This window comes from Caenorhabditis remanei, chromosome I (genome assembly GCF_010183535.1).
Source record: "Caenorhabditis remanei strain PX506 chromosome I, whole genome shotgun sequence".
NCBI lineage: Eukaryota > Metazoa > Nematoda > Chromadorea > Rhabditida > Rhabditidae > Caenorhabditis > Caenorhabditis remanei.
The window spans coordinates 1,500,636-1,526,025 of record NC_071328.1 but is presented as its reverse complement, the minus strand read 5'-3'; the positions used below and the strand labels follow the sequence as shown (position 1 = coordinate 1,526,025).

Below are 25,390 nucleotides of genomic sequence, written 5' to 3'. Positions count from 1 at the left end.
CCCCCCCTCCTCTCATCACCCAAAAAAAGGAGAATGGGTGGATTGTTGGGTGGATAGAGGGGGCGTGACCTTGTTGTCTGCGTCTCCCTTATACAGTGTCTCCACGGGAGATCCGTTGTCTGCGTCTCTTCTGGAGGGCGTACTGTCTCGGCGGGACAATGAGGGACGACGGACGACGGACGCACTCACTGTTTAGCATTTATTTCGTGTATATATGTGTGTGTGTGTGCGTCCGTCGGAGGAGGAGGTCCACCGGCCTCTCTCTCTCTATTCACCCCTTACCATTCTTAGCCACCCACATAGCCGCTAAGGGGACGGATCTCATGCCTTTTTGGTTTGGACGGTTTTTTGTAAGGCTTTTGGTTTAAAACCTTAAAACTTAAAATCAGAGGGTTACTGTACCTTAGGCTATACTTAGGGTACAGTAGGGAAGGTTTTTGAGGCGCTTAAAATTTTGAAGTTTTTTTCGTAATTTTTTCAATTTTTAAGCTGGCATAATGGGGTACTGTAGCTTGGTTGGGGTTACTGTACCTTAGAGTACTGTAATGTACCTTAGGGGTACTGTAGTCAAAAATTGGAGATTCTAGGGGGTTTTGAGGCGGTTTTCAAAGTTTTTTTTCGAAAAATTTTCACGTAACCATGAGCGGCTGGCTTAAAGGGTACAGTAGCGTTTAGTTTTTAACTTTAAAATTTAAAATGTCGAGCTTTTTCTGAATTTTTAATTTTTACAACATTCCGCACACCCGTTCATTTTTGCCTTTTCTAAACTCGATTTTTCCCTGAATGTTTCATTTTTCCCCTCCAAAATTTGAACCGTCCGTTTTTGGCGGGCCTGCTTTCCCAGAGCCCTTTTCCCATAACCCCCTCAACGTCTAATTGCTCTATTTATGTACGCGTCTTAGGTGCGCCAGGGAAGTCTTGAAATTTTAGATTTAAATTTTTTTTTGTTCTCGAAAAAATTTTGACCTCCGGTATGTCATAACCCTAAAACCGCCAAAAATTGTTTTTATTACTGTCGATTGTGATCTACACGATATATGATAAGATCTAGGACACCGCAACATCTTCATTATCCAAGGGAACTCTCGCGTAGACCGCCCAATTTTATTGTGACGTAATGATAATGATCTACCCGCGCGGGCGGGGGGTGTCCGAATCGATTTTCTCAATTTCTCCCAAAACGAGCATAACGGGCGGAATGAAATCTAATCACGTTTTATATAATATTTTGTCCAACTCAATTTTCACATTTTCACCTGTCGCACCTCTCTCTCTCTTTCTCACGCTTACTCCTTACTCTCCGTTGCCTCGGAAATTTTGCGTATATCACTTTTCACTTTTCTAGAAGTTTCTCAATTCCACTTATTATTTCCAGAAACTATGGCGGACCCGAACAGCCACCCAACATCCACGTCGACTGTCGCAACCGCTGCCCTGGCTCAATCACAATTGATGCTACCCTCCGGCTACGATTATCCGTATAATTCGAGTGCTATGGAATATTGGAATCGTGAGTTTTTACACATTTTTCATAAAAATTTTGAAGCAAATTTGACATGACCATATTCCTTATCAAATTCTCTATCTACCCTGAAAATTTCATCAAGATTTGTCAGAATAGGAATGAGTTATAGCAAATACAAAAAAGTGGGAGTACTCAACGGGAGTCGATCCCCGGACCCTCAGTCTACCTTAACCACTCGGCCAAAAGGCGGCGCCGCCTCTCTCCTTATCACCACCACCTTCTCGGCGCCGATTTCACTCCCCTGTGGCCGAGTGGTTAAGGAGGTGGACCAGCGATCTGAGGGTCAAGGGTTCGAAACTTTTTGGGATCAAACTTTTTTTGCATTCTTTTTAAAGGAGTTCTGTGCTTTCTAGAGTCGATTTTAAGCGATTTTAGGCAAAATTGTTTACAGAAATCAAGTTTATCCCCCTCCCCAATCGAGGCGAGGGACTAAGACTTAGCCACTTAAAAAACATAAACATTCAGCTAACGGATACCAACTCAACGCCTACCAAACAATGCCCCCCTCCGAAGTCGACTACGCCTCCGTCTTCCTCCCCACGGCTCAACCACCACCAGCCGACTCGACCGCCACCATCCCACCAACACCCCAAACTTCTGATGCCACGAAACCCCTCACGTCTACATCTGTCACCTCATCTCCAACCACACCATCGACGACTACAACCACCGACGTGTTGGAGCTAAAAGCTTCTGTCCAGACGTCTTCGGCGAACACCTCCGGAGAGCTCGTGGCTCCAGCACCAGCACCAACTCAACCGCCAGTCGTCGCCCCACTTGACGCCATGTCCTCCATGTACGGACAGTGGCAAGCGTACCCGACATACGACCAGTCGAAGGCATCCGGATCCTACATCTCCATCCCCACCGCCTATCCATTCGGCGCCGACCCCACGACGACGGACCTCTCGTTCTACCAGACACCGTCTGGACAGCCGGTGAGTGTGGGGCGCTTTTTATGTTTTTATTTTACCACCCCCAAGTTAATCTCGAGTGCTTTGTCCTCCATGCATAATCCGCCACCCTTTTGATCTACGCCGCCTTAAGAAGATGCGCGCCGACCGCACTAGTTGACCTTCAGTAAACATGGAAACAAGCATGGATAAGTTGCATAATTGAAGTCGGAACAAAGTTTTTGATTGCGCAATTGAGTGGGGGTCATTGAGAGCGTCGGGAAATGAAAGAAAAAAAGAAAAAAAAAAGTTTGGCCGCCGAAAAAAATCGAACCACTGACCTATTGTGTAGCGCGCGGCGCCTGAGACCAGTGAGCCACGAGTGCACACCGAGAGAAGGTGTGCAAGGGAGTAGAAGTGTGTGAGGTGTTTCGCCACCTCGGGCGTCAAGAAAACGCGTCAAAGGCACGCCAGCCACTCCTTGTGAAAACCGATTTAGACCCATTTTCAAGCATTTTTAACAAATTTTTAACCGAAATTTTTTGTTTCCAGACCGGTCTCGGAAGTGACGCGAACCTTGCCGACTACGGACACCAATTCCAGGCGGCGGGCATGAGTCCTCACTTTGACTCGTCCCTCTACGCCGGCATGCCCGGTATGCCAACCGGTTCGAGCTCATCGTCTGGAGTCGGTGGCAGTGGTGGCCGGAACGAGAAAACGGGATCCCGTGCTGGAAGTCGTCGTCGACAACAAGGAGCACCGCCGTCGACTGGAGCACTCACACGTCACTCGTCGTCGTCGAGACTGTCGGATAACGAGAGTGTTAGTAATGATGAGAAGGATACGGATCGGCGGTCGCAGAATAATGCTAGAGAGAGGTATGTACTTGGCTGAAAAACTCATAAAATTTGACTCGGGGGCGCCGTTGACTCGTTGTCGACGCGCGCGCGAACTCTGAAAAGCGGTCGAATGGCTATGAACTCCACCTTCCTCTCTTCTTGGTGCCGGTGTGGCGTACCTGGTAGAAGGGTGGGCTGTCACCCGGGGGGTCGAGTGTTCGAGTTTTACCCCCCGCAAAAACCTTTTTGATTTTTTTAATTTTTACTAATTTTTACTTTTTTTCAGAGTCCGCGTGCGTGACATCAATTCGGCGTTCAAAGAGCTCGGCCGAATGTGCACACAACACAACCAGAATACCGAACGGAATCAGACGAAACTTGGCATCTTGCACAACGCGGTGGCGGTGATTACTCAGTTGGAAGAGCAGGTAGATCATTTCTCCATGGAGCGCAGATGCAATATCATTTCATTTTTTGCAGGTCCGCCAACGAAATATGAACCCGAAAGCGATGGTCGGAATGAAGCGAAAAACTGAGGCGGAGAAGATTGAGGAGAACGCGGCGGCCGCTCAATTTGGACACCCACGGTTTTAAGAATCAATCGATAATTTGATTTTTTTTTTGATCTACCGTCCTTTCTAACAATCAACAACACTACGGTCCTGTGATTCTTTTTTTCATAATTTTCCTTCTCTCCATAATTTTTTCATAATTTTTTTCATATTTTTGCCGACGCATAATTTTTTAATTTCCTGTAATTCATATATAATGGTTTTAAATTATTTTGCTAATCAGCTAATCACCTAAGTCCCGCCCCTTATCTAGTAGTAATATTCAGAAATTGTACCTTCTCAACTCTCTCTATCCCATTCTCTTTTCCCCACCGAATCTTTTGTGTGATAAATGAAAATAATAGCTAATTGAAATCTTAATTACAAACTTAATTACCACTTAATTACCACTTAGGTCGTCATCCTTGAAATGTTTGCTTGAAAGAAAAGAAGCCGCGTTTCTTATAATTTCACAGTTGAATTACTCCATTAGAGCCTTTAATTATGTGTACTTGGAAACGAAACATTTTAATTGCGGATTTCTTAATTGACACTTTCTATTAAAACGGCGGCGCATCCCTTGGAACCTTTTGATTAGGTGCCGCGCATGGTTTTTTAAAATTTTTTAACGTTTTTAACTTTTTTGGCCTAAAAAAAAGCTTAAATCGAAAATCCAAAACAACCATCTGATAGAAAATGTTATGTGCTTCATTTTAAGTTATCATATGGATAATTTTGGTCGTCTGAAATTGTCGGCGGGGTTCATAATATTTTCAGTTGTTTCCAGGAAAATCAGTATTTCGAGTTATTACTGGTTTCCAGTGAAATCTTCATAACTCGCTTATTTTTACCCCAAATTTTTCGAAAATAAGATTTTTGGAATCAGTGTGTCAAGACGCTTTGAAAGAGTTTAATCATGACTAGTTTTTATTTTTTGGGTCCCGACGCGAAAACTACAGTAATCACGCGCCAGTAACAGCTTTAAAAACGCACCAAGGGCTCCAGTCACAGTTTATTTTTATTTTTCCCAAGTACTTTACTACCTTAACTACATACGACACAAGAAATTCATAAAGATACCAAAAATTCAAAAAGTTACAGATTTTTGAAACTTTTCGAAAATATCATTTTTCACTACAATCGTCATAACTCACTAGTTTTTGCCCCGAATTCTTTGAAAATAAGATTTTTGGAATCAGCGTGTCAAGACGCTTCGAAAGAGTATAATCATGACTAGTTTTGAATTTTTGGGTCCCGACACGAAAACTACAGTAATCACGCGCAGCCAAACTTTAAAGGCGCATATCTCAGCGAACTTTAAAGGCGCATAGGCACTGAATACTACCAGAATTAGAGTTGCAAAAAAATAAAGTTTTGACTCCAGAAAAAAAGAACGAACCCCGGACCCACCAGGTGTCGCCCCAGAGATTTGCGATTTTCAACTGAGAACACTGATTTTTGTTCAAACCATAAAAAGAGCCCGGTAAATTCATGAATCTCCTTTTTCTGAAAATCTGTTCTTTTTGTAGCAAAAACGTCAATTTTCGACCAAAATTTGCGTTTTCTGGCTCAAAAGATATAGAATTTTGTTTTGTACAATTCTCATGGATGGGGAACTTTTTTCATCCATTTCTACGTCAATTTTTTTTCAAACTTGACCCGAAAACTGCTACAGTACCCACCACGATTAAAGACTGTCCTAATTCTGAAAAGTCTAAAAAAATATAGTAAAAGTAGTAAATGTCCAAACGTGTTTATTCATAAAAATTATGTTTAATACTTCTTACAATTTTTGAAATTTTTTTGAAAAATCAAAACGATAAAATGGTTCAAATCTCCTCAAAAATGGCTTTTCTCACGAGTTCAATAGCATTTGGATGTTTGAGAATAGCCATATGATCCGCCTGAAATACCTCATGAACCGTCACCTTCTTCCCGCCATTATTCCCAATCCAATTCGTGCAAACCGTCGCCGACTTCTTATTCACCGTCCCATCGCCGTCACCCATGAACTCAGTCGGTGGATAATCCGGAAAGTACCCCGGCGCCCATTCGAATTTCTCCGGTGTCGGCACCCCAGTCCCGTAGATACAATGGACGGGGACCCCTGGAGCCGAGATGTTACCGTTGAGACGGGCGGCCTGTTGGTATTGCTCCCAGCCGGTCATGTAGTCAATGTCTTGGAAAAATTCTTTGATATTTTGAACGGTATAGTTCTTCTCTGCAGTCGTAGCCAGGATTTCGTGTGGTTTCCATGCTACCGGTGATGGGAACAGGAATGCTGATGAGGTGAAGGATCTGAAAGTTATAAGGCTTAAAGAAGCGTCTAAGGCGCGCCAGTCACACTTGACGCTTTTGAAATATGCGCCTTTAAAGATAGCTAACTTGACTCTTTCCTCACTAAAACTTGTTTATCTTCTCAAAGATTTGCGAAATTTATATAACAAAAATATTTAGCGTAAAATTTTGCACATTTTAGTAGTTTACGTTTTTTTGTTAGCACCGATAGTTAAGGAGGTATGAGCGTTTGAAGTTATAACGGGGAAGCAGGAACTTTGAGCGCCAAAGGCACGCCAGTTACAGTTTTCTAATTTTTCCAAGTAGCTTAGTACCTTATCTACATACGACAGAAAAACATTCTGAAAAATACCAAAAACTAAAAAAGTTACAGATTTTCGAAACTTTTCGAAAATTTCCTTTTTCACTAAAATCGTTATAACTCGCTTATGTTTACTCCAAGTTTTTTGAAAATAAAATTTTTGGAATCAGCATGTCAAGACGCTTCAAAAGAGTATAATCATGACAAGGTTCGAATTTTTGGGTCTCGACGCGAAAACTACAGTAATCAGGCGCCAATAATAGGTTAAAAACGCACCAAAGGCGCGCCAGGTGCAGCTTTTTATTTTTTCCAAGTAGCTCATTACCTTAACTATGTACAACACCAAAAATTTCTTTAAAATACCAAAAACTAAAAAAGTTACCGAAACGTTTCGAAAATTTTCGAAAATCTTTTTTTTCACTTTTTACTAAAATCGTAATATCTCGCTTGTTTTTACCCCAAGTTTTTTGAAAATTAGATTTTTGGAATCAGCTGGTCAAGACGCTTCGAAAAAGTATAATCATGACTAGGTTCGAATTTTTGGGTCCCGACGCGAAAACTACAGTAACCCGAGTTTAAAGGCGCGCCGGTCACATTTAATGTAATTTTTTATGTTTCCCAAGTAGCTTACTATCTTAATTACATACGACACAAAAAATCTCCCAAAAAAACCGAAAACTAGAAAAGTTACAGATTTTCGAAAATTTTCGAAAACCTTTTTTTCACTTTTTAACTAAAATCGTAATATCTCGCTTGTTTTTTTTCCGAATTTTTTGAAAATTAGATTTTCAGAATCCTCTCCTCACGACGCTTCTAACAAACCCAAAAAATTTCAAAAAATTACCTCTGCATAGCTCTCAACTTGCTTGGCGGCAAAATCACTCGATAATAGTTCATATTGTATCCAGAAGCGAATAGTCTGACGATTTGCATGGATCCCGCCCATGGTGCGGCGAGGCTCACGAAACTATTGATATATTTGTCCTTCCAGGCCTGAAACAAGAGAAATCAGTTTTAAGAAAGGGCGGAGCTTTGAAAGTTTTGGAAAAACCGTAAGGAGGCGGAGTCAAAAAAAATTTCAAAAATTTTTCTCAAAATTTGTGTATAGGTATTTTTGACTGTGCTGATTTTAGAAATAATATTTATTTTACATGGAAAACTTTAGAAATCGAGATATTATCTTTTTAAAATTTGAAAATCACAAAAATTTGAAAAATCTTAAGTGGGCGGAGTCGAATTTTTTTTTTCAAAAGTTCTGCTTAAAAATTGAGTATAGGTATTTTTGATTACGCTGATTCCAAAAATCGTGATTGTTTTCCATGAAAACTTCTAGAAATCGAGATTTTTTGATTGAAAATTTGAAAATTACAAAAATTTGAAAAATCCGTAAGTGGGCGGAGTCAATTTTTTTTCTTTTTCTTTTTTCAAAAGTTCTGCTTAAAAATTGAGTATAGGTATTTTTGATTACGCTGATTCCAAAAATCGTGATTGTTTTTCATGGAAACTTCTAGAAATCTAGATTTTCTGATTGAAAATTCGAAAATAACAAAAATTTGAAAAATGCGTAAGTGGGCGGAGTCAAAAAAATTTTCAAAAATTTGGCTTAAAAATTCTGTATTGGCACTTTTGATTACGTTGATTTCTAAAATCGCGTTCATTTTTTGCAAAAACTTCCTGAAATCGCGGTTTTACTGTTTGAAAATTGGAAAAATTCAACTTTAAAAAATTTTTGATCAAATTTTTCTCCCTTATTTTCCATTTTTCCCAAAAGATTTACCTGATCCACATAATTGTTCAAAAAATACAATGACAACGGGTTGCCCATACTATGCCCAACCAACACGATCTTCCTGTTGTCATTCCAGCGATAAGTGGTCTCGATGAGGGTCTTGAGTTGAATGAGGTACTCGTTGAGTTCGTCTGGAATTATTGAGACTTGAAAGGCTCTAGGAAAAGTTGAAACTAATTTTGAGACTAGTACAGAACGTAAGCTATAAAATGAGCCAAAAATCAAGCCAAAATACCAAAAACTCTAAAAGTTACAGAGTTTCGAAACTTTTTGAAAATGCCATTTTTCACTAAAATTCTCATAACTCGCTTGTTTTTTCACCAGATTCTTTGAAAATATGATTTTTGGAATCAGCGTGTCAAGACGCTTCGAAAGAGTATAATCATGACTAGTTTTGATTTTTTGGGTCCCGACGCGAAAACTACAGTAACCCGTCAAGTAGGCTTAGTACGTCGCCAAACTTTAAAGGCGCATATCTTAAAAGTGGGCGGAGCTATCAAAAACTTGTCAACAACAAAAATGAAGGACGTGAATTGATCTACAAGAAACATCTAAATTTAAAACTATTGGGACATAACGTGACACCAATGGGACATGTTAAAAATGACCAATTTTTACTGGCGCTTCTTCACGGATGCTATCTTTGAAGGCGCATAACTCGACGGGGTGAATAGCTATCAAAAAGTTGTTAACTACAAAAATGTAGAGCGAGACTTTTTCTATAAAATGGTATAAAAATGGCGCAAGCAACAAAACAATGTCTACAAAAAAACTCACTGGGCGATCGTCTCCAATCGAACGGCGCTCCAACCACATCCTTTCCCCGTCTATATCCCCAAGAAACCATCGAATCGACAATATCAAAAAAGTATCTTCCCTGGGACGCCTTGCTCTTATCCAGCCACTCGACACCTTCAGTTGCACCGAATCCAGCGACCCGTATATCGACTCCAGGCATATTATCGGATAATCCAGTGGTCGAGTTGAAGACGAGTCTGGAATAACTCGCTTGCTTGTGGCCCAATTCTTTTAAAACCACGAATTTTGGAATCAGCGTGTCAAGACGCTTCGAAAGAGTATAATCATGCCTAGGTTCGAATTTTTGGGTCCCGACGCGAAAATTACAGTAATTATGCGCCAGTCATAGATGAAACTCACTGCATATTATCCGCCCAACAATCGATAACCAGCGGTGTGAAGAGTTGAAGGTTGAGCCAAAGGTCGAAATAGTCGGCGGTCTGCTTAGAGCACACGTAATGCACCACTGTTGGTTTTCCGGTTAGATTCGACTCCAGCTGGCTCCCACCGTCTCCAGGCACTGAAAATTAAAGAATTAAGGTTGCCAAAAATTTTATGTAATGGTTAAGTAGATCAAGACAAGGTCTTTATTTTTGTGGTTGACAACTTTTTGATAGCTTCTCACGCTTTTGAGATATGCGCCTTTGAAGCTTGGTGGCGTACTAAGCCTACTAGATGCGCTTCTGTAGTTTTCGCGTCGGGACCGGAAAAATCAAAACTAGCCATGATTATACTTTTTCGAAGTGTCTTGACTTGCTGATTCCAAAAATCTTATTTTCAAAAAAATTGGGGCAAAAAAAAGCGAGTTATGACGATTTTAGTGAAAAAGAAAATTTTCGAAAAGTTTCGAAAATGTGTAAATTTTCAAGTTTTCAGTATTTTGACTTGATTTTTGGTTTATCTTAAACCTTACGTTTTGTACTACCTTCAAAAAACGATTTCATTTTTCTAGTTGACAATTTTCTGCCCACTTTTCATAAATGCGCCTTTAAAGACCGCTCACATGTCCTGATCTCTCGCTAAAACTCCTTTATCTTTTCAAGGATTTGCGTTATTAAAAAATTCATACTGCAAAAATATTTAGCGTAAAATTTTGCACATTTTAGTAGTTTACGGTTTTTTGTCAGCGCCGATAGTTAAGCAGGTATAAGCGTTTGAAGTTAAAACGGTGAAACAGGAATTTGGCGCTTAAAAACGCGCCAGAGGCGCACCAGACACAGTTTTGAAAAACGTTTTCCCAAGTAGCTTACTACCTAAGTTACAAACGGCACAAAAAATTTCTCAAAAACACCAAAAACTAAAAAAGTTACAGATTTTCGAAACTTTTCGAAAAAAAATTTTGTTTTTAATAAAATCGTCAGAACTCGCTTGTATTTGCACCAAATTCTTTGAAAATAAGATTTTTGGAATCAGCGTGTCAAGACGCTTTGAAAAAGTATAGTCATGACTTGTATAGATTTTTTGGGTCCCGACGCGAAAACCACAGTAATCAAGCGCTGCTAAACTTTAAAGGCGCGATATGTGGGCGTGAAGGTGCGCGCGGGTTTTGACGTTTTTATACTTTTGGCGCAGGGTTTCTTCAAGAAATGTGTTGATCCAAGACTACAAACTACACTTTTACCAGAATACTCACCAAGAATAACAGGAAGCCCTTTCGGCTGTTGCCTTCCAAACTTTCCGAACCATCTCGCATCACATGAAGCTAATAGAAAAACAAAAACGAAAAAAAGACGGAGAAGAGCTAGTCGCATCTCCGACCCCAAAACCTGGTACAAAATGAGATATAACTGACCAGCCGATGGGAGAGATGGATCTCTATCTCGTCTTCCCCCATCTCTCTCTGCGTCTCCACGGAATGTTTGATCTCTCGTTGGGATGACATCCCATAAATCAAAGGAGCAAATGTTCACCTCATCACATGAGAGGTCACCGCTAGGGAGGATAAGATAAAACGTGAAAAAAACACAATGAACGATTTATTGGGGTGTGGGAATACAAGAATACAATAAAACAGGCGGTGAGACCAAAAAAAAACGTGAAAATCTACTTGGGCGTCTTTGCAGGCGGTGTCCCTTTGTAGGCCTTTGCGGAATCCGTTGTCATCTTTTTCTTCTTTTGGCGGTACCTGGAAACAAGAATGAGTAAATTTTTGCATTTTAAATGTATTGCTAAGAATACCCTGAAAATTTCATCAAGATTGGTCGAAATCGGGATGAGTTATAAGAAAAACAAAAAAGTCGGAGTGCTCAAGGGGAGTCGATCCCCGGACCCTCAGATTCATAGTCGTCTACCTTAACCACTCGGCCAAAGGAGTCAAGGAGTGGCGGTCGACTCAAGGTGGTGATAAAGGAATGGCGCCCGCTGGCCGAGTTGTTAAGGTAGACAGTCGGCCACGGATCTGAGGTTCCGGGGTTCGACACCCCTTGAGTGTTACCTCATTTTTGTTTTTCTTATAACTCGGCGAGAAATTCATATTTTTTGCTGAAATTTTCAGGGTATAAAGAGCAATTCTTGAAGAACACGTTAATATAAAACTCAAACCAAAACTCACAAAGCGCACGACGAATCAGTTGGTGCCAACTCGGGATCTGTCAATTTCGAGGAGGCCTTGCTTGTGGAGACACTAGTCGATGGAGCTTTTGGATCGACGAAATATGGGAAAATGGAAGCGGGTGGTGAGACTTTTCCCGGTGGTTTTTGGGGGTCTGGAAAGGGAAAATTCGGCGATTTTTAGCTAATCACTTTAAGGCTTTGTCATAGTGCCTGGGGTAGTCTGATCAAAAAAATTACTGTAATGGATCAAAAAGTAGATCAAAACTAGATCTCCATTTTTGCTGTTGACAACTTTTTGATAGCTCTGCACGTTTTTGAGCTATGCGCGTTTGGCGGCGCGCGGGTTCCTGTAGTTTTCGTGTCGGGACCCAAAAATTCAAACCTAGCCATGATTATACTCTTTCGAAGCGTCTTGACACGCTGATTCCAAAACTCTTATTTTCAAACAATTTGAACCAAAAATGAGAAAATTGCGACGGTTTTAGTGAATATTTTCGAAAAGTTTCGAAAATCTGTAACTTTTAGAGTTTTTGGTATTTTTGAGAAATTTTGAGCTCAATTTATAGCGCAGGTTTTTTTTCTATATCGAAAAATTATTTTGAAATGCTCCAAACGCCTTCAGGTCACCAGCTCCTTTAAAAACAAATTCTCAGTGCATTTGGGAAGAAAACGAGCATATCTCAAAAGCGTGAATAGCTATCAAAAAATTGTGAACTACAAAAATGGAGAACTATATTTGACCTACCAAATCATCACAAAAATTTCAAAAATCAATAATTCTTTAATCACTTAATCACCTCTCAAAGTTAGCCAATAACTCACAGTCGCTCAAATCTCCGGGTAGTTCATAGTATTCGCTGACGACGGCATCCTTTCTCGGACTGACTCTTTTTGCCGAACCCGGTGGAGACGATCTTTTAGACGGTGGGATAGATGAGGCGAGGTCAGATCCGGAAGTCTTCTCTCCTGGTGGCGACGACGACTTTCCAGATGAGTTGTTATCTGGAAATGTATAATAGCAATTTATTTTTATATTTTTATAGAAAACACCTAAAATCAGCTACAAAATAAGCTATAAAAAACCAAGTTAAAATACCAAAAACTGAAAAAGTTACAGATTTTCGAAACTTTTCGAAAATCTTTTTTTCAGTTTTTATTAAAATCCTCATAACTTGCTTTTTTGTGGCCCAAATTTTTTGAAATCTAGATTTTCAGAATCAGCGCGACAAGACGCTTCGAAAGAGTATAATCATGGCTAGTTTTGATTTTTTGAGGTTTTTGGGTCCCGACGCGAAAACTACAGTAACCCGCGCGATAACTCACTAAGCTGTTCTCCAGGTTGTCCAAAGTACTGGCTGGCCACAAAACTCTTGTCCGGACTTGTCTTCTTCCCAGATACAGGTGGTGACGACCCCTTGGACGGTGGAACAGACGAAGCGACGCCAGATCCAGATCCAGTAGAATCCTTCGAGAATCCAGATGGCTTCGAGGCGTCTGGAGAAAAAATGTTGAAATTATTTTTTTTGAAAGTAAAACAAAACGTAAGCTACAAAATAAGCCAAAAATCAAGTAAAAATACTCAATACTTGAAAAGTTACAGAATTTCGAAACTTTTCGAAAATCTTTTTTTCCAGTTCTTACTAAAATCATCATAACTCGCTTGTTTTTGTCTCAAATTCTTTGAAGTTAAAAGTTTTGGAATCGGCGTGTCTAGACGCTTCGAAAGAGTATAATCATGACTAGTTTTGACTTTTCTGGGGTTTTTGGGTCCCGACGCGAAAACTACAGTAATCCGTCTAGAACCTTTAAAGGCGCATATCTCAAAAGCGTCAATAGCTACCAAAAAGTTGTCAACTACAAAAATGGAGATCTAGGTTTGGTCTACCTGGCTAACTCAAGTTTAAGATTGTTCGGCACCGGATAACTCACTATTCGGAGCCTGCTCCCCAGGTAGTCCAAAGTATTGACTAGCGACGTAACTTTTTCCAGGTGGTGATGGTTTCTTGTCAGAAGATGTTGCCTCCGGAGTTTTCGGAGTCGTCGAATGAGAAGTAGTCGGAGAGTTCGGAGTCGGGACCGGAGCATCTGCCGGTGTCTCTGGCGGAGCGTCATCTTCAATCGATACGCGTGTCTCTTCAGATGCATATTGTTGATCATACGCCTGCTTCTCCTCGATTTCTCTCTTTCTTCTCATGTACTTCTCACTTCCCATTTCCTCCACATCCTTCTCCTCCTCCTCCTCATCCACATCAATTCTCTCGCCATCTTTCTCATCGAATCCGGTCAGCCAATCCTCGGAATTCTTCTCCTTCAACTCCATCGGCTCGTGGGATAGACGACGAGGAGGCGACGTTTGGCACGCCACACTTTTGTCGATTCGACGGGAAACAGGCGGGCTGATGGAGGTTGAAGATGAGCTAGACGAGCGGCGGCCTGGAAAAAATCAATGTTTTAATACATTTTCCAACAAATTGTGATACAAATTTAACATGACCATGTTCCTTATCAAATTCTACATCTACCCTGAAAATTTCATCAAGATTGGTCAAAATCGGGGTGAGTTATAGCAAATACAAAAAATGCAGAGTACTCAATGGGAATCGATCCCGGGACCCTCAGATCCATAGTCGTCTACCTTAACCACTCGGCCGCAAGGTGCGGCGGAGAACGCCGCCGCCTTCTTCTTATCACCGCCACCTTCTCTCCGCCGACTCATTACCCTCGTAGCCGAGTGGTTAAGGTAGACGACTATGGATCTGAGGGTCAGGGGTTCGATTCCCATTGAGTGGTCCGACTTTTTTGTTTTTCTTATAACTCACCCCAATTTTGACCAATCTTGATGAAATTTTCAGGGTAGATATAGAATTTGATAAAAAATATGGTCATGTCAAGTTTATTAAATTTTATTTGCTTTAAAATGTTTAAAACCCTATTTTTTAAAAGGTTTTTATGCGAAAAATGCACAATTTTCGTCTGAAATTTTTCACCATTTACTCACCTCTCTTCTTCTGCTTCTTTCTCATCATTTCCACCGGCACCAACACATATTGCGGTCCTCCGTATTGCTGTTGTTGTTGGAGGTGTTGAATCTGTTGGGGCGGGAGATACGCCATCTGGGGGTCCTCTTTTCGGGGTGGATGTTGTAGTGGTGGTGGTGGTGGTGGGGGAACTTCCTCAATGGGATTCTCGTTGACTTGGCGGACGATGACTTCGTTATTTTGGATGACGTGGTTGCCGCCGCATGGCGTGGTGACGATGTGGATTTTTCGCGGTTTTGAGGAGCTTTTCCGCTTTATTTCGGGGTCTGGAAATTGGTAAAATGTGTGGAGACCGTGACGCATGGTCGAACCGCGCCCCATGGTCGAACCGCGCCCCACGGTCGAACCGCTACGCATGGTCGAGCCGCGACGCACGATCGAACCGCAGCGCATGGTAGATCCGCGACGCACGATCAAACCGCGACGCACGGTCGATTTTTACGACGCGTCGCGGCTGGAACCGCGACGCGTCGTAAAAAAGCAAAAAACTCACATTCCAACTCCTGTCTCTTCAAATTGAGCTCCGTCTCCTTCCGCCGAAACTCCTCCTCCTTGTAGGCGTCGATCATCTCGTCGGTCTTCTGACGAAGTCGTCGCTTATACACCCATCGGACGAACAGACACGCGTACAGACAAACTGCGAATAGGAATAGCGAGAAGACGAAGAAAACGATATTTAGCCAAATGTATTGAAGGCTTGAGAAATATTCTGAAAATTGGAGAAATTTTTAAAAATTTTGGTCTTTTTTGGTGTAAAAATGGGAAATTGCTGAAAAAAATTATGAAAATTGCAGAAATTCGAACCTAGACAGTTCAAATTTGAGATTATTGCAAATGCGCTCTACCGAAATTTTCAAAAAAAACGCGATTTTTTGAGATTTTGAGCACAACAAGTTTGAAATTTAGGATGCTGCAATTGTGCTTCACTGAAATTCTGGAATAATTTGAAAATTGGCCCAAAAATGAGCAAGATGTGGCATTTTTTTTGGAAGCGCGCGCGATACTGTACCTCCGGCCAAAATTCAAACTTTTGTGACCAAGTGACATTCCCATGAGTTTGGGGTCTTCATAAAAAGATGCAAAAAAAAACATTTGGAGCAGTGGGGACCGAACCCTGGTAGTGAGATTGGTGGTGAGCGCTCTAGTCCACTAGGCTATCAGCGCCGAAAGCAAGAGGTGGCGGCGCCGCTTTTATCACCACCATCGGCTCCCTTTCCTCTGTGTCACCTGTGGCGCAGTCGGTTACGCTTTTGCCCACCACCACACAAGACTACCTGGGTTCGACTCCTCCTACCACCAAATGTCTTTTTTCTTTTTTGCAAATGTCCCCCTGTCTGTCCAGATGTCTGTCCGGATGTCCACCTCACTAACCTGCTGCCATTTATGGAGATTCTGAAGGGCTTTGTCGTTCTTCGTCTTCGCGGCGCGTATCGATTTTTTACTGAAATCGTAATACTCAACTTTTCCACACTTTTCATAGAACTGCCACATCCCCAGAGGTCAAATCGAAAAAAATTCTTAGTCTAATTTCAAAAGGTTCACGGTGAAAAATTCATTTAAAATTTTTCAAAAAAATTTTTGTGCGATATAAAAAAATTAATACAAAGTGAATGAGCAACGTGAGATCGCGTGAAGCGGCAATTAAGAGAATTATCGATTTTTTAATTAGATCAAATATCCAAGTATCCAGCCCAATCAAGTCCAATCAACCATTTGGCGAATCCGGTCCAGTATGTGTCCTCATTCTAAAAAAAAGTTATGTAGGTCAAATTTTTTTTCCCATATTCCAAAATAATTTTTTACCTCATAAACCCTCGAGTCAGGTGTGCTCATAATGACTGGAATGCCGGATTCAGTCGACTCGATGCATTCGATATCGCAACGGCTTACTGTAGCTGTCTTCACTTTTCCAGACGTCGTCTTGATACGAAGACGCATTCCGGATTCCATAAAACTGATTTTGAAGGCCTGAAAACTCGGATTTTGGTTAAGTTTTGGAAGTCCGGGGCGCCTTGGGCGCGTCTGCGAGGTGATGGCAACGGTCGTGTCTACGCGCTCTTTTAACGGGTTACTGTAGTTTTCGCGTCGGGACCCAAAAAATCAAAACTAGCCATGATTATACTCTTTCGAAGCGTCTTGACACGCTGATTCCAAAAATATTATTTTCATAAAATTTGGGCAACAGACAAGTTATGGCAATTTTAGTGAAAAAAAGTTTTTAAAGTTTTTAAAAGTTTTTTTTTTCTATTTTTGTTTTGTTGATTTTCATCGATTCTCAAATAATTTTTTCGCGTTTTTCTGGAATAGGAATTTAACGAAAATTGTAAATCGCACAAAAATCATCTCAAATGACAAATACCGAAAAATGGTGCATCGGAAATGCGTTGACCCCCAGTTTTTGAGAGTTTTAGTTATTTTTTACTAATAGTTTTGCGTTTTTTAGTGTAAAATCTATTTAAAAATGGAACTTTTGTCGTTTTAAGGATTAACACAAAAAATACGAAAAATATCTTTTAAAACGGCGTAAGCCGTAAAATGGTGCATCCGAACATCGATTTCCGGTAAATTTTATGCAATTTTTGTAATTTTTGACTCGAAAAGCACAAAAAAACTTTTTAAAAAAATATTCCACAGTTACTAGGCGCGAAAAATCAAAAACTCCTAAAAATTAACAAAAATGAACAGAACATCCGTTTTTCATTAGTTTTAAGCACATTTTTTGTAATTTTCAGACAATTTTATTTTTTTTTGGGTTTCAGTGCAAAATTTTTTTTTAAGTCGCATATTTGACTATTAGCTCGGCACATTGCTTACAACTGCGCTCCACCGAAATGCCATTGAAAAATGTCTCTTTTTCTCTGAGTCTCTCAATTTCACACACTATTTCCTCCGGTTTCGGTAGAGCGCGGTTGTAAGAAGCGTGCCGTGATAATATTTGAATGAAAGTCGAATGTACAAAGAATTTCTGACTATTTTTGATGGAAATTTCAAAAATGTTACCCTAAAACCTTTAAATCCCCGCCGACCTACCTCATCTGACACAGCAACCGGCGCCACTCTAGGGAATTCATCGAACGTCGAAATATACGACCCATCATCCATAATAACCAACACATTTGGCGTCAAATTAGTGTGAAGTCGGAACAAATTATTTTGGAATTGCTCGCTGAGCTGAAGAGCCTCAATCACAAAGTTCACTTTGATCTTCAATATCTTATCCTGCGCCGTGTTTTTCAGATAAGTGACATCGCCCACTGCGAGCGACACCATCAGATTCATCAAAAGGATTACTGTAATAATTTCGAATACCAATACAAGAATCGATGGGATCCATTGGTTGGTATCCAGGATGTCATTCGCATCCACTTCTCCAATCATCATTGTTGAGGTCTTAGTGACCGCCTGGAGGATTACTAGCATAGTTTGGACCATTGTCATGTTGGCGGCTTGTTGGTCGATAAGTGGCCAAGGTTTCACTCCTGTATCCCTCATTATGAGAAGGAATGCGAAGGAAAATGCGATAAGGGTTGGGATCCAGATAGTGGCTATCTGAAAATCTAATTTTCCAAAATGCAAAAAAAGTTTGGAGGGGTCGGCGAATCGAACTCTGGTAGGTTGAGTGGCGACCAAAAGCGAATCCTACTGCACCACAGGTGACATAGAGGAAAGGGGAGCCGAGGGCGGTGATAAAAGCGGCGACTGACGCGCGCTAGCGCGCCCTTATATGCTAGTGGACTAAAGCGCTCACCACCAATCTCACTACCAGGGTTCGACCCCCCACTAGTCCAAATTTTTTTTGCATGTTTTTATCAGGACCCCAAGCTCATTTGGATGACACCTGCGCACAAAAATGTCGATTTTTGGTTTAATAAAAATTTTCTGAAAAAATGTTTTGACTGGAATTTTTTTTTCGAATTTCCAGCATTACACTCGTTTTCAGCTCCCCGAGACCTTTGAAATGAGCTCCATATTGCCCAAAATCTGAGTTTTCCGGGTCTCAACACGAGATTACGGTAGCTACTTTGGAACTTTTCGTGGTGGGACCCGTCCGGGGCGATATGGGTATCATTTGAAGCGTCTCGGCGAGCTGAGTTCGAAAAAGATACCTACATGTGCGAAACTTCTCAAAATCCGTGTCATCATGAAGATATAAATTCCAAACGGTGACTTTCTCATGATATACAACAAGTTGGCCCACGCGGAGATGATAGCGATGATTGGCAAGAACCAGGTCACGATTTTCTGAAGTTTTAGGCTCAAAAAATGCTTAATTTAAGTTTTGGACTTTACCTTAACCTCCATGTGAAAATCATCATAGGAGAACACCGTGGGAAACCAGACGTAGGCCATTGTGGCGGCGTAAGTGAACAGGTTGAAGCAGAAAGCGATTATGAACCAGGTCGAGATATTTTTGGTGACACGTGCTTTGATGGTTCCTTTGAGGACCTTTAAGAAAAAAAAATTGAAAAAAAATGTCTTAAGTTTTTTCGTTTAGCGTTTTTTTCCTTAAAAACTTTCTTAACGTTTTTTTTTCCTTAAAAATTTTCTTAACGTTTTTTTTTTTCGTCAAAAACGATTCTTAATTTTTTTCCTTAGAAAACGTTTTCTAACGTTTTTTCCCTTAGAAACTTTTCTTAACGTTATTTTTTCCTTAAAAACTTTCTTAACGTTTTTTTTCCTCAAAACCTTACCAAGAACATGAAAAACACTCCAGTAAAGATACTAATCAAGAAATCCTTGAACATATTTCTTGAGAACACATGCCACGCCAACAGCAGAAAGAATACCAGGAATGCTGCAAATTTAAAAAATTTCCCCAGACTACAAACTACAAAAATAGAAAACTCACCCAGGATATGCAAGCTATAGAATAGGGCGCAGTCGATTAGCTTCTGATTTATATAGTTGAGAATATACGGGTGACGGATTACACCCCATTTCTTGCCAGCTTTCAGCTTTCGAAGTTCCCGCCAATTGAGCGTTTCGCCTTCTTCTGGGTCTCTGCAATAGAGCGCATTTGCATTTTTCAGGAAGCAAAAAAAGAAACAAAGTTTTTAGGAGTCAGGGAGTCGAACCCTGGTAGGTTGTGTGGCGGCCAAAAGTGTAACCGCTTGCGCCACATCAACCAGTGAGGGAGAAGGTGCGGAGGGTGGTGATAAAAGCGGCCACTGACGCGCCCTAGCGCGCGCTGATAGCCTAGTGGACTAAAGCGGTCACCACCAATCTCGCTACCAGGGTTCGACCCCCCACTAGTCAAAAACTTTTTTGCATCTTTTTACGTTTTTTTGGAATGTTACTAGAGCGCGTTTACTCACAAAAAACTCGATTTTTCAAAATTATTTTTCAAATTTTCAAATAAATTACCTCAAATAATTAAACATGAACGTCGTCGAGTCTTCCGCTTTGTTCCTTCTGATTCTAGACCTCTGATTGCAGAATTCCAACGTGATCTCGTCATTGTCCCCTCGCTCCCGGAGGGGAACTTCCTCGTCTTTGGGATTCCGCATCTGGAAAAAATTCCTTTAAAAATAATCGATTTTAGGGAATCGTGGGAGGTCATATCTTTGAAAAAAACGAAAAACGATGGGAAAGTTGAAAAATGAGTCTGGTGGCCCAAAATTAGTCTCCTGGCCTAGAAATCCAAAATCTCAAAAACTAGGCCACTGGGTATTTTTGTCATTGTCAATGCCCGAAAAAAGTCGAATTCAATTTTCAACACTGTTTAACATTTATTACGTCTTGCTGGCCTAGAAACCCAAAATCTGGTAAACTAGGCCACCAAAAAATTTTGACGTACTGTCGTGGTTTTCGACCAAAAAACTGGTTTCGAGCTTAAAGTGCAAAATTTCAAAATTGCAAAGAGACAGCTTTAAACTAGGTTCTTACGCTACAGAAATAGGTGGCCTAGAAACCCAAAACTGGGAAAAATTAGGCCATGAAATATTTTACGGATGCTCTCACTGCTTTTTACGGAAAACGACCTACTAAAGTGCGAAAAAACTTTCAAGTTTTCATGCTCTCGCCAGTGCTTTTACACTGGGCAGAGGCGGAGCCAGACAGGAAATGTGTGGGTGAAAGAATTCAATTAAAACAGATATAAAGTATGATTCAAGACTAAAAGCCTATGAATCATATCCGATGGGAGCGGGGAAAAGAAAGTGGGAGATGTACAAAGTACAATCGAGCACATCTTTAGTAAATAATGCAAACTCGAGCTAATTGAAATTTCACTTTGAAATTCAGGAAATTCGGTGGCCGAGAATCACAAAACCTTAAAAAAAGAAGACAAAACTAGGCCGCTAAACAATTTTGACGTACTGACGCGGTTTTTGACCAAAAACCTGGTTTTCGGGCTCAAAATCGAAAAATATGCAGTCTCCAATGATTTAACTTTACGCTAGGACCTAAAATATGGGTAAACTAGGCTACCAAATTCAAAGTTGAAAAATTTTACGAAATTTCCCATGAGTCACAGCCTAAACACGTCTAAACAATACCACCACTTCCAAAAAACAGTTCTCACTTAAAATGTCTGCGTCTCCTCTCACTATCTATCTCTCACCGAGCATATTATTCATAAAATGAATGAAAAAAAAACGTATCGATTGCACACGAGTGGCGTTGAGTCATGAAGTGGACAGTGGGCAACAAAAAGAAAATATAAAAAATAAAAGAAAGAAAAAAGAAGAATACGAAAAAAAGTACTTGAGAAATAGAAGAGGTGTTTACTATCTTTGTTTGTGCCAACCTTCTCTCCGTTGAAATCGAGTAAGGGGGGCGGGATAAAAGCAATTCGTTTCACTCTTTCGCACCGGAAATGAGACGGGAAATTGGAAATAAGGGGGATTTGGTATACCGGTACCGGCTATAGGTTTTGTTATCGACTTCTAAGGGGGAAAATGTGAAAAATTCGATTGTCAGGAAGGTGGATGGCGAAAACCTAAAAACCGCAAAAACTCGTTAATATGATGTGTACTCCACGTGGAAAACTCAGAATACCGATTTTCAACCGTTTTTCAAGCAGCCATTTCCAGACGTAAGGCGGAAACCGTAAAACCGTGAAAACCTGGAGACTATAAAATTCTGCTTTTTACAACGGCGCTCTACCAAAACCCCAAGAAATTTACAAATTTTTCACATACCTTCCTGACGGTGCTACTTTGTATCAGAACTGCGCCCAAAATAGAGCCGCCCGTATCAAAACTGGAACGAATAAGAACCGTCAAATCTAGGTCTAACGGCTCAAATATAACGTTTCACCATCTTTTAATCGGTTCTGATTCGTACCAGCCATGAGACGGGCGGTTCTAATTCGGGAGGTGTGTTTTGATGCGGGGGAGCACCGTTAGAGCGTTGGAAAGTTTGTCACAACTTCGCTCTATCGAAATGTTTTTGAGAAAAGAATTTCTAGTAGTTTCGGTAGAGCGCCGTTGTACCTTATGAAAAAGTTACATTTACATCTATAATAGCACAATGTTTACAAATATGACTTATACTTCAAAAAGCTGCGGATGTCGGCACCAGAGTTGTACGGAATGACATTTTTCATTTTTTGGAATCCGGAACCGGAACCGGAATGCCGAAAAAACTCGGAGTTCCGGAATTTCGGAATCCGGATTCCGGACAACTCTGGTCAGCACGTTTGAAAGAGTTTTTGCGACAGTGTGACAAGCCTGTGCACCTTAAATTACTGTCACCGGATTCCAAAGTTGAAAAAACAGGAGCTGGTGTGTAAAAGTTGAAAAAAAAGAAGAGATTGTTGCCTAGAAAAATCATTTGCGCTCTGTGACTAAGACCTACCAATCATTGCTGCTGAAAATTTGGAGCTTTTTGAAATAAAAGAGCGTTTGGAGAAAATTTGAAACCAGATATCTCACTTTGAAAAGACTAGGACATTTTCAAACTGAGGAAACTGAAGACTGGCTTACCGTGAGTAGATTTTACTCAGAGTTTCCAAACGTCTCAGTTTTAAAACGTCCTGAGCGTCAAAAACCAAGTTTTAGAACCGTAATAACTTATATGGGAACGGGAAATAATTGCGAAAATTCAAGATCGGCTCGACGTAAGTGAAATAAAGTTAGTTGTAAAACCGTCTTACTCATAGTTTCCAGTTTCCAAACGTTCCAGGCCAAAAACTGAAAAATTCTCAGTCAATTTCACCGTGATCCCGCCTAGGAAACGGTCCGCGTTCTGCAATTCAATTTCACTCACAGTTTCGAAAGTCCTAAGCTATTTTTAAGCAATAATTTCCCGTTAACTATAAGAACACTAAAATCACAAAAATTGACAAAAAAAACGGTGTAAAACGATGGGAGGGAAGCAGTTGCGTAAACATACATATATTTCGTGTTGGTGGAAACAAAAATTTTGGAGGAAAAGAGGCAAAAAGAAGAGAAAAGGGGGCTCAAATAGATTAAAACGGGCGGCGTGGAGAGATGGACGAAATGATGGCTGACCAGTTGATGATGTCCTCCAGCCAGTGACTAGTTTTCAGGCGGCTCAAATTGCATTTCGGACGGGCGGAATACCACGATAATAATACTATTTATATGTATGCTTGTTGTCAATAAAATTGGTGGAGAATGGGCATGCATGACCGTGTTTGCAGATCATTTTAGTAGAAGGGAGACAAGGAACGAATGTATTGCACTCTCTCTCTCATTCAATTGTAAGTGTTATAACACATATTGATATTTATTTATAGTTGGGGGAGAGAGAGGGAGACGCAGAGAAGGAGAGACAAATTGAGTTTTTGATTGAAGGTTAAGTGATGGTGACTAACGGGTGGAAAGTGCACTCAATTTTTTGACAATTTTTATTAATGACTAACACAAATTGATATTTATTCTAATTTTCATAATTTCGAAATTAGTTTTTTTAAAATAACTATTTAAAGAAAAATTTCGGGAATTTGGGAATAGTTTTTTGTCAATTTTTGTGATTTTACCGTACTTAACCGGAAATTGGGACAAATAGCTAGAAAATTATGGACATTAGGTAGAAAATTATGGACAATCCTATGAAAAATACTCAAAAACCCTTCCGAACCGCGAATGTTCCACCCGAAAATGGTCTAAATTGGTCACTGCTGGCCGAACTTTTTGTTTTTGGTGTTTCTAGGATTTTTTAAAACCATTTTTGCGTTTTTGGCAGTTTTTTCCGGCTTCAGTCACACTAACCGGCCGTAGTAAATCACAGCCATAGAACTCGTCGAGATCTACATTTTGGTATATTTTTAAGCTCATAGGGAGTTACGAGCCAGTTTTTTTTTCTAGTTAAAAAAAGTTTTCAAAAACAGCGATTCAGAAAAATTTCGTTTTAAATCCACCTAGTCAATTTCCGATTTTGAATATTTAACAGTACATGTTTTAACGATAGCTACCTTTTTTGTTGAAAAAAATTTCTTCACTCTAATTTCGGGGAAAAAGTATGAAAAATATATGAAACTTTCTTATTTTTAAATGTAAATCTGCACTGAAACGTATTTTTGTTCTTATTTGATTCTTAAGTCTTACCGTACTATCAAAACTTCAGATTAAAGAATTTATGAATTCGACAACAACTTTCAGCAGTCTAAAAATTCGGAAGACCTAAAAGACCCCCGGGGGTAAGTTGGTCCACAAAAAAATTCTTAAGAGCACAGAAAAATCACATTCAATGTATTATAACACGGTTGGCAAGCCTAGAAACTTACATCGCAGTTTTCTTAAGTCGCTACTCAATCAACGTTTAAAATAGATCATGGATTAGAACCCCGGGAGTTTTTTGTTAATATTGTAATCTTCAAAAAATGTGTAGATTTCCAATAACTCCGCCCAAATCAAAGCTAGACTTTCCCCAAATTTTCTACCCTCCCACTAACAAAAAACCGAAAGTTACCGCCAAAAGAGGGTAAACTCATTTGAAGGTATTTGTTGCAATGTTTGCCCATATAAATCGGCATGAAAAAAGGGGGAAAACGGGGAAAAGAAAAGAAACGGGCGTGTCAAAGGGACGGCGGGGACCGCCCGTAGATCAACACTTTGGAATAATTAAAAAAGAAGAAGAAGAAGAGGGGAAAAAGGCTTTCAGAAGAATAAAAGAGAGATAGAGGGAGAGAATTAGAGAAAAAGAGGAGAAGAGCTCAGGGAAGCCTCTTATTGTGAATGCATGAGAGGGTTTCTTCATCGGACTAAAAGAATTACAAGTGAGGTGTCACTAGTAGTCGGAGCACTAGTAGTTCTAGTAGACGAGGAGGAGCTATTTGGAGCTCAGAGCTCCAAATAGCGCCAAAGAAGAAACACAAACGTTTTGGACAGAGTAATTGCATCTAATTTGGAAAGAAAATGGGAGAACTAAAAGAGTAGGAAGATGGGAAACGGAAAACGATGGAAACTTTAGTGAGAGATGTGAAAATGGGGAGGAATGTAGATTTGCGAAGAATCTCACGTAAATCGACCTGTGTCGAGCTAATAAAGTACCGTATACCAAAAAGAATAGAGGTTTTTAAGATCTAGACAAGATATGCGTCTTTTTAAGATTTTTGTGCGATATGAGCAGCCATAAATCGTCATAACAAAGTTTTACGGCGTAATTCGGCACAAGCTGTTAAAGCTATGAAAATATAAATTCCTATTAATAACACGATTTTCCCATAGCACACTGGTAGGATCGATAGATACACAATTCCGGTGAATAGATTTAATTTTTATTGCACAATTCAGGGATAGATTTAGGAGATCTGATAGTAAATCTGAGTGAATCTACATGTTAGCCTTTTTTTGTAAAATTCTGAATGACGTAAATTGTAGAAAATAAATGTTTTG

General features: G+C 40.2%; 4 protein-coding genes across 4 annotated transcripts; 1 reads left to right on the top strand and 3 right to left on the bottom strand.

Annotated features, from left to right (window-relative positions):
* Positions 1-1,380: 1,380 nt before the first annotated feature.
* GCK72_000207 (uncharacterized protein) lies at positions 1,381-3,851 on the top strand (the record flags this gene model as incomplete). The annotated part of the gene is made up of 5 exons (XM_003092228.2): positions 1,381-1,510; positions 1,991-2,463; positions 2,971-3,296; positions 3,544-3,685; positions 3,738-3,851. 5 exons carry the CDS (start codon positions 1,381-1,383, stop codon positions 3,849-3,851), a joined length of 1,185 nt encoding a protein of 394 aa, XP_003092276.2.
* Positions 3,852-5,637: 1,786 nt separating this feature from the next.
* On the bottom strand, positions 5,638-10,745 carry GCK72_000206 (uncharacterized protein; the record flags this gene model as incomplete). The annotated part of the gene is made up of 6 exons (XM_053722338.1): positions 5,638-6,106; positions 7,252-7,400; positions 8,185-8,327; positions 8,974-9,191; positions 9,355-9,514; positions 10,628-10,745. 6 exons carry the CDS (start codon positions 10,743-10,745, stop codon positions 5,638-5,640), a joined length of 1,257 nt encoding a protein of 418 aa, XP_053590983.1.
* Positions 10,746-11,037: 292 nt separating this feature from the next.
* GCK72_000205 (uncharacterized protein) lies at positions 11,038-15,966 on the bottom strand (the record flags this gene model as incomplete). The annotated part of the gene is made up of 8 exons (XM_003092227.2): positions 11,038-11,119; positions 11,546-11,699; positions 12,370-12,549; positions 12,871-13,041; positions 13,477-13,980; positions 14,546-14,851; positions 15,079-15,294; positions 15,957-15,966. 8 exons carry the CDS (start codon positions 15,964-15,966, stop codon positions 11,038-11,040), a joined length of 1,623 nt encoding a protein of 540 aa, XP_003092275.2.
* Positions 15,967-16,255: 289 nt separating this feature from the next.
* Positions 16,256-20,092, bottom strand: GCK72_000204 (uncharacterized protein; the record flags this gene model as incomplete). The annotated part of the gene is made up of 8 exons (XM_003092225.2): positions 16,256-16,330; positions 16,389-16,553; positions 17,616-18,134; positions 18,696-18,827; positions 18,876-19,031; positions 19,277-19,380; positions 19,435-19,586; positions 19,950-20,092. The coding sequence occupies 8 exons, from the start codon at positions 20,090-20,092 to the stop codon at positions 16,256-16,258; spliced, it is 1,446 nt and encodes a 481-aa protein (XP_003092273.2).
* Between the last annotated feature and the right edge of the window lie 5,298 nt (positions 20,093-25,390).